A 13908-nucleotide genomic window follows, 5' to 3' on the forward strand; every position below is an offset into this window, starting at 1 on the left:
TAGCACAGTGCCTGGCATACAGGGGCTTAATAAATGCCTGGTCCTTCCTTTGTTGCATACTATATAGTCATGGCATATATTTCCAAATAGAATCTGTGCTTATGGCTACATTAAAAATTACTATAGTTGTTGGATCTACAAAAACATTTTGATACCTGCATTTCAATATAATTGCAATCCTAATTATTTAATGCATTTAAGAGCATTATTTTGAGGAGTCCATCAGTGTCACTGGACTGATGGGGGTTGGGTCCATGACCTGAAAAAAGGTTAAGGCCCTTTGAGCTAAAAGCTGTGTTGGAAAGGGTTAAAAAATCAGCTCTGTAGCAGATGAGCAGTGGGAGAGTACTAGCTCTTTGGTCCTTGAGAACCGATCCCCTTTGGCGGTGGCCACATTGTACTGTTGGTAAACCAATCAGGTTAGGAAGCAGCTTTGTGCTGGTGGTAGTCCCCAAAAGCAATCGAGCTAAACCAAAACTCTGGTGAGAATATAGAAGGAGGCTCATTTTAGAAACTAGAGTTTTCACTTGTATGTGGCAAAGCCTAACTGTCCTAGGTATTAGCTGCAAGCATTGGTGTTCGTTCCATGAACACAAAGGTGGAGATATGTCAGTTCTCCAAGCTGTTCTCACTGTGCGTGGATGTGTGTTGTGCAGACACCAGCTGGAAATGCCGGGGCATTATTCTCATCTGGCTGCGTTCTATGAGGACAAAAAAGGTGTGCTTCATGCTGGTGAAGGAAAACCCAACTCTGTGCACCCCGTTCACTGGCTGCCCTCCATCCATCGATACATGTACCCGGAGATGAAGGTGAGTGAGGCCCCAGCACAGTCTTGGGCAGCTTTGGAGGGTGAGAGAAGTGCCTTGGCTACAGCAGCTGTTTGTTTTTCCAGGGTGGCTGTGCTGAAGCTTTATCTTTAAAATAGGTAAATGGTCACAGCAACCCGATTCGTAGATCTAGATCTGACAGAGTTCTCAGACCATTTAAAGTTGGACTTCTTCACTTTACAGATGAGAAAACTGAGGACCAAGGAAGTTAAGCAACTTGCCCAAATTCACTATAGGCAGTTAGCATAAGAGGTGACATTTGAACCCCTTACCATGTTCCAAAGGAAACAACAGAGTCCAACGAGGAAGGCCTATTGATTTATTCTTGAGCTGAGCAGAAATACTAAGTATCCTAATTATTATATATATTATGTAAATAAGTAACTCATTGGCTATAGATATTAAAAAGTCTAACCCTTGAACTAAACATGTCTTCATGCTGAACAATCACAATTCTTTTGTTTATATTATGTATGCAAGCTCAGAACTGGATTATTCTCTTCTTAGAGAACTTAGAACATATGTGGACCACATATGAGGAGTGATGCCTTGATTATGGCCTCATGGTCCTATTGGCCAAACTTCTCAGAAAGGGTGGTCAACTGAGACACAAGCCTCTATCTTCACTTACCCTTAAATACAAAGGGATTTTTATTAAAATAGTGATGCATTCACATTAAATAAGAAGTAAACTGTCCTAAAGAATGAGTTTTAAAATAAAATACCTAGGTACAATTCGGTGCTTTGCTCACTAATACTTAATGGTTTCATAATTACTGCTTCATTTAGCCTTGCTTCTATATAGGCTTAAGCAGAACTTTTCGTTGAATGTACTATGAATCTTTGGGAATTAGTTGCTCTGGCATATAGAACGTTAAGCATAAAATACCTCCATTCATACCAAAAACTTTAATAAAAGAACCCTAAACATTTTTAAAGTAACATTTAAGCAAAACATTTGACAAAGTTTAAAAAAAAATAAGTGTTTATACATCCATCCAGAGGAGGATCAGACAGTCAATCTGCAAACATGTGGAAGAAATAAAGAACTTTAGTAGCATGGTTGATTGGCAAAAACTTGCCATGGCCGAAAAATCCTGATTTAGGTAGAGAGGGGAGAGAATATCCTAAGTAGGAAGAAAGTCACACCGGTGGAAGAATACAAGGTATGTTCAGAGGTCACTGTGAGAGAGATGTCAGGTGAGACATAGGAGATCAGGATAGAAGGGGAGGTTGGGTTCAGAATGTGAAAGGCTTTATAATTCATCCTTAAGGAATCTGGAGTTTATCTCTTAATGGGGCATCACCAAAACAAAAAGGTCATAGAAAAGTGACATGATAAAGGATCATTTTAGGAGAATTAACTTATGTCTAGGATGGACTGGAGGGGTTAGACTAGAGGCAGGGTAGCTGTGGCTTTTGCTGTAGTGTGATGAGGGATGATGGTAATGGAAAGGAAGCAGACAAATTTGGGAGACATTCTAAAGTAAGAATAAACAGGTTTTGGAATGATTTGATATCTGGGGAATTGGAGGAAGGAATACAAATAATGAAATACTAAAATAATTTTTAAAAATTGGTAGAAGAAATAAAGGATTTTAAGGTTCTAAGCCTGGTTGATTGGTAGAATAGTGGTATGGTGAACAGAGAGTAAAGCTGGGACAGGGAAACAATTTGGGATGGGGTTTTAGGCAACTTTGGTTTGACATAACAGTGGAACCTCTTATGTCAAGGGTTTTTAACCTGGGGGCCATAGACAGATTTAGGGGATCTGGGAATTTGGATGGGGCAAACATTTTGATAGCTGTGTTTCGGTAGAACTGGTTTTTTTTGTCATCATATGTATTTTATTTTATGCATCTAAAACAATGTTTTGAGAAATCTATAAGCTTCACCAAACAGTCACAAAGATCCATGACATAAAGATTAAGGATCCCTGATCTAAGTAGAGATGTGGAGATGTAGCGTTAGGAGTCATCCAGAAACAAGTGATAGTTGAAATGATGGGAATGCATAAGAGAAATGAACAGAGACTGAACCTAGGGACATACACACAATAGGCTCTTCTCCATAGAAGAGGGCAAGAGGAAGATGAACTAATGAAGGAACCAAGACAGCCTCTCTGTAACTAGTCTAAACGTTTCTGGTTCCTTCAACTGATTTTTGGATGACAAGTTTTGAGTCCCCTTACCCTGCAGTATTGATTAGGTTACTCTGGATGTGCTTGACCTTGTTCATGCCCTGACTTAAATAAGGCATTCAGAAGAGAATACTGTATTCCAGATATGGTTGGATTGGAGCCAGACTCTTAGCATCATAATTCTGGAGACTGCTTGAGGGGTACTTCTTTACTTTGTTTCTTGGACTTGTACATGCTTGTGCTGAATCTCTCCCTGTGGCATTTCCACCTAGCTGTTCATGTCTTTATCTTTTGCAGATCACACACCCAGCTGGCTGCATGTCTCAGTTTATTAAGTTCTTTGGAGAGCAAATCCTGATCCTTTGGAAGTTTGCTTTGCTTCGAAAACGCATTTTGATATTCTCTCCTCCACCTGTGGGAGTTGTGTGCTACAGAGGTAAGTGACATCTAAAGGAAGGGAGAGGCGCCCTGTTCTGAGAATGTTTCTACTAGGACCAGTGTTAGACTCCATGGATATTGCTAGGCAGGACTAGATGAAGGAAGGAATTGAGTGGTTTCTAAGCTGCTTATTGGTGATGATCATTTCGAGTGATGTTAATACTAAACAATAATAAATAGGGAGGACCTGGCACCTCTACTGAGGTAACAATGCTCGTAGTGACACCAGGAGCTTTGAGCAGCTGTTTGGTGGTATATCCTGTGAGGGGAATGGGAGGTTTACTTTTGGTGAGATATTGGTGATCATATATATGATGGCCATAGGTTGAATATAGAGCTGAAAGGAACCTCAGAGGAATCCAATCTCCTCGCATTACAGATGAGGTCTGAGACTATTCCATTAGAGGTCATTGAGTCCAACCTCCTCATTTTTCCATGAGGAAAGTGAGGTCCAGAGAAGTCAGTTGACTTACTTAGGAATCACAAAGCTTGGTAGATTTGATTGACTTGACATGCATTTTTTTTCGACACGGTCAGTATGTGAATTTATTTCACTAGGCTATGAATATTAAGGATTTTCTTTTAAGTTTTTTAATTTAATGGAGGGAGGAGGCAGTGTGAGAGAGACAAATGATTGTAACTGGGCAGAATTTGAACTCAAGTCTTACTTACCCCAAGCCTAGCACTCCATCTACTATACTACCTAGTCTCCCATTTGTCACAGTTGGCATTGTGGAAAGCTAAGATGCTAACTCTTTATATGAGGCAGTAGGGTATTATGTGACCATGGGCCACAGGTTCCTCACTTATAAAAGGAGAGGATTGTATTCAGTGGCCTCTAAAGTTCTTTCCAGCTCTATGATCCTCAAACTTCATGACTCAGTTTCCTTATTATGAAATCAGATATAATAATCCACAGTCTCAACATATCCTGTGGTGTGGATAATACTATTTATTAAAGTTTTAGTCATACCAGTTGGAAACCATTATCACAGGCGGAGAAGAACTTTTACGGGTAGGACTATTTCTTTTAATTTTTAAAAATTAAATTTTTTTTAAGGTAGGACTATTATAAACAACTGAAAGAGATAAAGGGAGGCGAAGGAGAAAAATAAATATCAGAATTAAACTTGGCTTCTACTGACCTTATACCCTGTCTCAATGACTGGGCTGTCCCAGGGCTAATACTACTCATTCCATTGGTATACTATCTTATATAGAAATACTGAATTTATACTTTTAGAATAATGGCCATGCTTAACCTCTGATCTCACTAAGCCTCATTTTGCATTCTAGACCTTTTCAGTGACGTCTAGAGAAGGATGCTTTTATTTGGTCCCATAGCAATGGTTGGGGTGGTGCAGAGAAAAGAAGACAGTGTTTGGGGGAAGGGGGGAAGAGATAAATGGTGGCAGTCACTTCTAAATGGTATCTCTCTCTCTTCTGCTTGCCCACAGTATATTGCTGCTGCTGCCTGGCCAATGTCTCTCTGCCAGGCATAGGAGGAACAATTCCTGAATCCAAACCCTTTTTTTACGTGAATGTAGCAGATATTGAGAACCTAGAGATAGAAGTATCTTATGTCGCTTGTGAGTATGACTCCATTTTGCCCTTCATTCTGATCTGTATTTCCTTTTCCTTTATGTATTTTTGGAGTATTTTTGGAAGGGCTGTTTAGCCCATGGAACCAGACTTTCATGCCCTGTGGGGCACAGTGTGTCTCCTGAGAAAAATCTGCTAGGGGCCAGTCTGAGCACCTTCCAAAGGAACCAAGTGCAACTGGGTCAGCACAAGACAACTTGGCCTCCTCCTGCCAGCCCAATCTCCCAGCTGGGATGTAGAGAACCTAAGGAAGGACAACCTTCTGACCGAGTCCACTAAAAATTTGTTACATAACCTCAACTGGGCCCTGGCTGCTGCTGGGCAACCCTACTTACTATACGTCCCTCATCAATTCACTCTCCACAGCATCTCTTCCAAATCTTTTCTTCTCTCCTCAAACCTCCCCTTCCCCTACTTTCAGCTGAGAGCCTTCCCTCATATTTTACAGAAAAAAACAGAATCCATGGGCTCCCTCTTCCATTCACATATCATGCATATACCTTCTGCCATTTTTTTCTCCACTCATTTTACATGATGAAGTGGCCTTTTTCCTTACCAAGGCTAACTCTTCTACTTGTTCAAATGATCCCATTCCATCCCATCTCCTCCAACAGATTGCCCCCTCCATCATTCCTTCTTTCACTTATTTTCACTCTCCCAGTCTACTGGCTCATTTTCTACTGCCTACAAACATGTCCATGTCTCCCCCATTCTCAAAAAAAAACTCACTTGGGCCTTCCATCTCCACTACTGCTCTCTCTTCTGCCCTTTGTAGCTAAACTCCTCAAAAAGGCTGTCTAGAGTAGGTACTTCCACTTTCTCTCCTCTCTTCCAATCTGGCTTTTGACCTTATCATTTCACCCAAACCACTCTTTCCACAGTTACCAATAATCATCTTTTAGATGCCAATCCAGTGGCCTTTTCTCAATCCTCATCCTCTTTGACCTCTGTGGCCACTGATACCATGGATCACTCTCCTGGTTCTCCTATGTATCTGACCATTCCTTCTGTCTCCTATGTTCCCTCAGATCACACCCTATAACCGTAGGTGTCTCCCAGAGTTCTGTCCTTGGTCCTCTTCCATTTCCCTTTATACTATTTCACTTGATGATCTCATCAGCTTCCATAGATTGCTGACCATTTTCAGATCTACCTCTTCTGCCATTATCTCTTCTGCCCTTCAGTCTCATATCTTCAAATGCTTTTCAGACATTTCAAACTGGATATCCAGTAGACTCATTGTGCCCTAAAAAGAAATTCTTATCTTTCCCTCTCCTAGCCTCCCTATCATTGTAGAGGGCAATACCATCCTCCTAGTTCTTCATGTTTGAAATCTAGGAGTCATCCTGGACCCTCCTCTCTCTCTCATCCCCCTTTTCCAAGTTGTTGCCAAGGCCTGCTGATTTCACCTTTGTAACTTCTGTTGATTATGCTTTCTGCTCTCCTCACATTGCCACCACTCTATTGGCCCTCATCACCTCAAGCCTTGATTATTGTAAAAACACACTAGTGGGTCTGCCTGCCTTAAGTCTTTCCCCACTTCAGCCCATCCACCACTGTCACTAAAGTTATTTTCCTAAAGTACAGGTCTGACCATGTCACACATCTCTCCCCCCACTCAAACTCTAGTGAATTCCTGTTGCCTACAGCAGGGCTGTCCAAAGTTTGGCCCGAGGGCTGCATTCAGCCCCCAGTGCCTGCTAGTGTTTACTACCGGTGTGGAAATTGACACAAATGCTTTAACTAAAGCATTTGTGTCAATTTCTGTGTTTGTGATGGACACAGGTGGGCTGCACGGCCCATGTTTTGGACAGCCCTGGCCTACAGAATCAAATACAAAATTCTCTATTAGGCAGTCAGACATTCCATTTCTTGGCCCCAGGGCATTTTTTTTTCTGGTCCTTCTGTTGTCCCTCCTCTCCAACTCCTGATCTCCCTTGGCCTCCTTTAAATCCCATCTTCTACAAGAAGCCTTCCCTAACCTCTCTTAATTCTAGTGCTTTCCTTCTGTTAATTATCTCCCATCTATCCTGTATATAGCTTGCTTTGTATATATTTATTTGCATGTTGTCTTCCTCCATTAGAGTGCCTCTTTTTGTATCCCCAGTACATGGCACATAGTAGGCTCTTAAAAAATGTTTATTGACTTTGACTACATTTTCTTCTTCAAGAGCCTATCTTTTTGGGTGGGGGGAGGGAATAAGCATTTATTAAGTGCCTACTATGCACCATTATCTCATTTATCAAGTGCTGTTTCCTCCTTATTCCTGGACCACTTGGAAACTATTATGGAATTCCTTGATAAAACTATGAAACCACAACCTGGTTTCCTGATTCTTGACCTTGGCTTTTACAGGTACAACAGAGAAGATCTTTGAAGAGAAGCACGATTTGTATGATGTTTATGTGGACAACCAGAATGTGAAGACACACCATGAACACCTGCAGCCACTGCTTAAGCTCAATAGTGCTGATAAAGAAAAATACCGGAGACTTAATGAGCAGAGGTAGTGGAGAGGTGCCAGTGTGAATGGTAGGACAGGTGGGGGTAAAATGTGGGCAACCTGCTTTGGGAATAAGGTACAGGGAGAATGGAGATATAGTATTGTTCTACTGTTCAGCCCAGGACTACCTGTTATATACCTCACTCTAGAAGAAAAGGAGGAAAAGAAAGAAACATTAACCACTACTATGTGCCAGGTACTCTACTAAGCACTGGAGAAAAAAAAAACAGAAAATGGAGCAGAAAGGATTGGGAAATAAAGGAGGTCAGAGTTTGGGGCATGGTGCAGAAGATTCAGGAACCAGGCCAAGAGGAGAATGGAAACTCCTATGGGACAAGGGGATGGCCCTTCATTTTGTAAGCAGGAAATATACAGGTTTTCTGTCCTACCCACTCTTTGGGAACTTTTCTGCCCATTCAGAACTAAACGTGTAATACTTAGATGAAGGGAAGTAAAAAGGAAGAACCTCCTCCTAGGGAAGTCAGGCTCCTTCTGTAATGCTGTCCCCTTTTTTTACCCAACTTGATGAGGGCCAAGGGACTTAATATTGTTCATCTGCTTTACACGGTTCTACAGCCAGAGTGCCCTACCTCTTAAGTAGGAGACGCGCAATTAGCATGACCTCTGGGCAAACTGAAAGGGGTTGAAAAGAGAAGGGAAGGCCTGTGTTCCAGCTCTGATTAGTTCTCCCTTGCCTGTATTCTGTGTTCCTTCTTTTCCAGTTTTTACTCACCTGGTTTCACACTGCTGGGCCTGCCCCTTGAATTGGTCAGGAAGTCTAGTATAACCACCCAGCTGTATGCATCACATCCTGGGCTTCTCAGGCAGTCTGCTGTGCATATGCAAATACTTGACTACATTCTTTTTTAAAACAGGCAGATGCTGTTGTACTCTCAAGAGGTGGGTGAGGACTGCAACCCATGTGAAGAAGACCTCTTTGTTCTGTAAGTTGGCCCTTTTTCAGGAGTTACGGATGTTCCTTTTACAGTGTTAGTTAACAGTCTCAGCATCAGTTCTCAGAAGTCTTCCTAGGTTTCTCCAAATCCATCCCTTTTGTCATTTTGTTATGGCACAATAGTATTCCACTATATTCATATGCCATAATTTATTCAGCCATTTCCTGATTGATAATACCTCCTTGGGTTCATTTTTGGCCATTCCAAAAAAATGCTATATTTTTCTAAGGGTAGCACTGGGTCAAAAGATAGGCAATTTAGTATCATTGCGGGCAGAGTTCTAATTGAAATAAGATTAGTGATTCCAATCATGAGCAGTTGTTCTTATTAAATAGGCATTATTTCAAACAGATTGTTTTTGTAAGTTTTTATTTATTCTAGTTCTGGGCCAGTCGCTGGGATGATCATTTTCAGGGTTTTAGATACTAAGCTATTAATTCAGCTGTCTTGACATTACTGTCCCATTGTATTTTGTAGATTTATACCAATTAAATGTCAAATTACTCATTTCAATTGTATTAAAAATATTTTCTTAGATTCATTCTAAGCTGTCAAGACCTTTCATGATCTTCACTGATTCTGTCAGGCAATTCAGTACATTTTTATTAAATACCTGATATGTTGTACAAGGCAGTATGCCATGGTAGCTAAAGCTGGAATCAAGTGATCCTGGGCAACTCATTTAACCTCTCAATGTTCTAGGCAGTTCTCTTAAGATTAGAAATTGCAGAGAAGGTTCTAATCTGTATTGGTAGGAGAAAGTTTCTTTACCTGGGACTTCCTATACCAAGGAAATCATCTATCACTGTGTACAAAACATTATGCTACATGCTAGAAAAAACAAGAGTGCTTCCTTCAAAGGGCTTACATTATCCTAGGCCAAGGTTCTTAACCTGGGATCTTTGAACCCCCAGAGGGTCCATGGATGGATTGGGGCGGGGGTGTCTACAAACCTGGAAGGGAAAAAAATTACACCTTAATTTTCACTAATTGAAATTGAGCATTTCCTTCAGTTATGAATGTAGGCAAGGAACTTCATAGGCTTCTTCAGATTGATACTTAGCAGCACAAAGAATGGTTAGGAACCCCTGCATTAGGGGCAACTAATATAAAGAAAAATAAATACAAGGTTTTTGTAGGCAGGAGAGCCCACTACCAATTAAGGGGATTAGTGAGAACTTCAAGGAAAGGGCCTTAATAAATTGATCCTTGAAGGAAGCTAAGGTTTTTTAGATGAATTTTCCTCTTTACCACTTCCTTAAAGGATTATTACTATCCCTTTCTGGACACTGTCTCCAATGAGTTCTTGGACCTTTCCATGACTGTTCATCTTATGTCATATCTGTTACCATCTTCAAATTCGGCTTAGTTGATCTTTATCAACAGTTTTCTCCCTCTTTTCTTAATTTTCAGTTTAAAGCTGTCGCTCCAGGCAAAAGTAATTGTTCTCTTCTTGTCCCTTCCAGCCCCCTTAAAATGCCCTTTGCCTTTTAAAAAGTAAATGCTTTAAAATACCTTGAAAACAGAAGTATCAATGATGTCTTCACATTTGAATTTTTCTGATAATTATGTGGGTGACCTCGGTTCCATTTCTCATGCTATAACTTGGGCATTGCAGGTTTTTCCTGGAGCAGAACAACAGGATATTCCAGACTTTGCTAGAGGTCTCTGCAAGCCAGGACAAGACCTTGACAGCAGAGCATGCCCGGGGCATGGGCCTGGACCCCCAAGGGGACCGAAGTTTCCTTATAGACCTGCTGGAAGCATATGGCATTGATGTGATGCTGGTCATTGATAATCCCTGCTGCCCTTAGAGACGGCTGGTGAAGAAATGACTCCCTCATGTGAAGAGAAGTGCACCCCTGGAGTTTACCCCACTGGCTCCCAAAGGATTCATTTTTATTTTAACAAGTTTATAAAAAAAAACATTATTTATACTTTTCAACAAGTGTAACTTTTACATTTTCCTTTTTCCCCCCTTTCCTATCCCTCAAATTGTGAATGACCTTGGTTTTGTATTCTGGCTTTGATAGAACTTTCACCCCAAAGCTGCCCAGGTTTTTTGGCCTGGTCTGACCTTGGGAAGTGAGAGAGAAAGCTGATTTCTTAAGGAGATCTTCTAGAGTGACTCAGGGATGAGATTGAGTGGAAGATCTGTTACCAGGACAAGTTATTGGAAGCCCACTTCTCTAAAACACTGGAATGGACTTCAGGAAGGTTGTAGAATTTCTGTTAACCGGCAACATTCAAGAGAAGACAACCATCTGCCCAGTATGACTGAAATAGACCTTTACCTGAAGGCAAGGGCCCAGATACCCTCTCCAAGTCCCTGGATGCATTTTAGGATTTTGATCCTCTGATCTCATCATGATTTCCTGTTTGGTGACAGTTGCTTCAACTAAATGAAGTATCCTTTTGGTGGCAGTGACTGTAGGGCAGGACACAAGTATGCTTCTCAATCTACTTACTACTGTAAACTGGTATGAATGTCATAGGAAACTTGCAAGAGTTGAATGAGGCCCTGACACCTTTCTAGGACTACTACAGGCCATTCATTCCCTTTTCCCTCATTCTATATAGCTCAGGCTATATCTTGGATGAGGGCAGGAGTTGACTACCATGCCCATTTTCAAAAATCTTCCCACCATTTAATTTCCACTGAGGGCTATGTGTTGCTGGGTTTAAAGGGCAGGGTTTATTTTATAGCATAGAAAAGTGGCATGAAACTGAAAGGAAGGTTAAACTCTTCAAAGGGTTACGGGAGACCTTTTGTGACAGAATCTAGTGAGTACTGGGGCTAGTTAGCTCAATTGGTCAGAGTATCACATTAAACAGAGGTAAGGAAATGGATGTGATCTCTTTTAAAGGCCCTACTTATCTTTAGTAGGAAGGGCCATTTATGGCATTCTTGAGTCTAGTAACTGAAGTGGGGACAGAGAAGTTTAATTTATTCCCTTCCTAGATAGGAAGGAACCTCAACAGTGCCTTCTCTCAGGGTATAGTGGTCAAGAAACCACTGAACGTGAGTTGTGGGTACATCCAAGTTCCCAGAGAGCTTTCTGTCTGGATGTCTTTCACAGCCACGCTGTAAGTGGGGAGTGACTGCCCTCCTGTTAACTTGGGGGAAGAAGAGGGGAATTGTTAGTCAGCTGCAGTCAGCAGCCTGCTTCTGTAAGCTATAAAGAGACCTTTCACAATCTAGGCCCACAGAAGTGGTGGGGTAGAAGCTATTCTTTCTGTTGGATCTCAGTTGGGAGCCAGTCTCAGTTTCCATAGCCTGGGCTATGGGAAGCACTTTCTCCCTCTCACTATGTTATTTTAATATGAATATCTATGACCATGATCCACCAGATGAATTGCCACAGTTGGGAAGAACAATGAGGAAATAGTAAATTATGTTTCTTACCATCAGGACTGACAAAGGCTTCCACTTTTTTAAGAAGTGTTTGCTGAGCCTGGCTTTTAGGGTGTGAAATTCAAGTACTGTGAAATGAAGATATATATGTGATAGTAATACACTGTCTTTAAAATGCCCCCACAACGCATAGGATCTAAAGCTTAAAGAGACTTTTGGGGATATATATTCAACCTGAGGTACAATCCAGCCCCTTCTGTCATTACCCACTAATTTTGCCTTATGCTAGCAGGTAAGGCTTTTACCCTCTAATCTCTGCAGAGCTTACACACCTATGTCTAACCATCACCATCAAATCCCTTGGAGCAGGCTGGAAACCAAGAGCCTGGGCCTCATGATGGAGAGGCACTCGCTTAGGTACAGAGGATGTCAGAACTACGTAAGAGGCATTAGCTAGAACAAGTCGTTCTGTGGACTCCAAACGTGTTATTTCTTTAAAGTCCGGCTCACTTTGCAGAGTTGAACAATGGCAGTACTCATCACTGTAAGGCAAGGAGACAGGATTCAAATCTGTCTGACATGAGCTTTCTGATCTAGTTATACCTGAAGCATTCCTGTTCCCTAGGACGGTGATTACCCCTCTTGGTTTGCAGTACTGGACCAGGGGCTTTGTACGCTACTGAACCATAGTAAACAGTCATTGACTTGAGCCATCAAAGCATCACAGATGTTTTTCATTCCAATTTGGGGGGTGGGGGGGTGGGGGTGAAGAAGCAGGCTAGAGATTAAAAGGAACATGAGGGATTTGCCTAAATAGAATCTGTGGTACATATTTGCATATGTAAGAATTCTTGTTCTTCCCTATGTTAAAATAAAGCAAAATTTGAGGCCGAAACATATGTAAAAAACCTATATAGTATGAAAATTCCCATACCAACTACTGATCTATCACATTTCAATGTGGGCAGTGGAGGATGAAGATAAATTTAAAGCCTTACGGCCTTCTTATTCTTTTTAACAGAAGCTGTAGTAATTGAAGATGCTTATGTTTTGAGCAAACTAGAAAATCCTTTAAAATAGTTAGAACTATGAGGTTATTTGCTTTTAAAGGAGTCTTTTGGGGGAACCTTCTTTAAAGAACAACTAAAATGACCTATTTAATGGTAGTGGTGCTCCCCAGCCAAGGAAAGGTAAAAACTTAACACTCTAGGCCACAGTGGAGCTCTGGGCATGGTTTATAGATGCCAGAGGTCTTGCCAATCTCAATAACTCATGCCTGTAAGGACTGAGGGGCATGAAGAGAGTGTTCTCCCAAGAGCTGATGCTTTCTAGTAGGAAGAACAAAAAAACTGGGGAGACCCAAGGATGGAGGTCATGAATAGGTGTCTTATCACCAAGATCTGTCTTTGCACTTGGCGGATGGGTTCAAGCATACCTTGATTTTGGTGGTAAAAGCTACAGCCTCCCCAACTGTGACTGCAGAGCAGCCCCCTTACCTTCATAGTGCCCGTGCATCCTTTATGATGACCTGTAGCACTTTTTCCTATTTTAAAAAAAACCGATGTTACCCCAGTCAAATACAGACATGGAGGGACAAGAAGTTGAAAGGGAATAGTCCATGCCCTTCAGCATGTCCTTAAAAGATGTGATTAGAAATCTTACCTTGATTACTAATAGGTCTATGCTCTAAAGAGCTATAGAAGATTATTGAAAATTGTTAGAAAATCCTGCAAGTTGATCTTATTTTTCTATCAGTAAGTGACTAAATATTTAAGGGATTTCAAAACTACAATGCTGAAAGAAGGCCATTTTGTTATATAAAGGAAACCTACCCTAAGAAACCACAGGAGTATGATTTAAATATCTTGGCAGAGGGATGGAAATTGTCATCAGGTAACGAATATTCTCTTCTCAGGAAACAAGGTTTAGTTATTCCTGAAGGAAACAACACGCTAGTTACACCAACTGCAAAAGAAATCTATTTTCTTAGCAGTAAAGTCGCATGTTCCTAACCAGATAAATACATAATAGGTATACAGATACATAAAGGTATCTGACCTTTATTCTAACGTTGAAAGGTTGGGG

The 13908-nt window shown here is 41.1% G+C and overlaps 1 protein-coding gene across 1 annotated transcript in view; it reads left to right on the top strand.

Moving 5' to 3' along the window:
• The window catches only part of DENND11 (DENN domain containing 11), a 52873-nt gene extending 40298 nt beyond the window's left edge, over positions 1-12575 (top strand). The window contains exons 4-9 of the mRNA XM_036761413.1: positions 657-810; positions 3266-3404; positions 4864-4995; positions 7365-7515; positions 8388-8456; positions 10087-12575. Of these exons, the coding sequence (XP_036617308.1) occupies positions 657-810; positions 3266-3404; positions 4864-4995; positions 7365-7515; positions 8388-8456; positions 10087-10282 (841 nt within the window). The 3' untranslated portion in view covers positions 10283-12575. The remainder of the gene's footprint in view (positions 1-656; positions 811-3265; positions 3405-4863; positions 4996-7364; positions 7516-8387; positions 8457-10086) is intronic.
• The last annotated feature ends 1333 nt before the right edge of the window (positions 12576-13908 follow it).

This window comes from Trichosurus vulpecula, chromosome 5 (assembly GCF_011100635.1).
Source record: "Trichosurus vulpecula isolate mTriVul1 chromosome 5, mTriVul1.pri, whole genome shotgun sequence".
Classification (NCBI taxonomy): Eukaryota; Metazoa; Chordata; class Mammalia; order Diprotodontia; family Phalangeridae; genus Trichosurus; species Trichosurus vulpecula.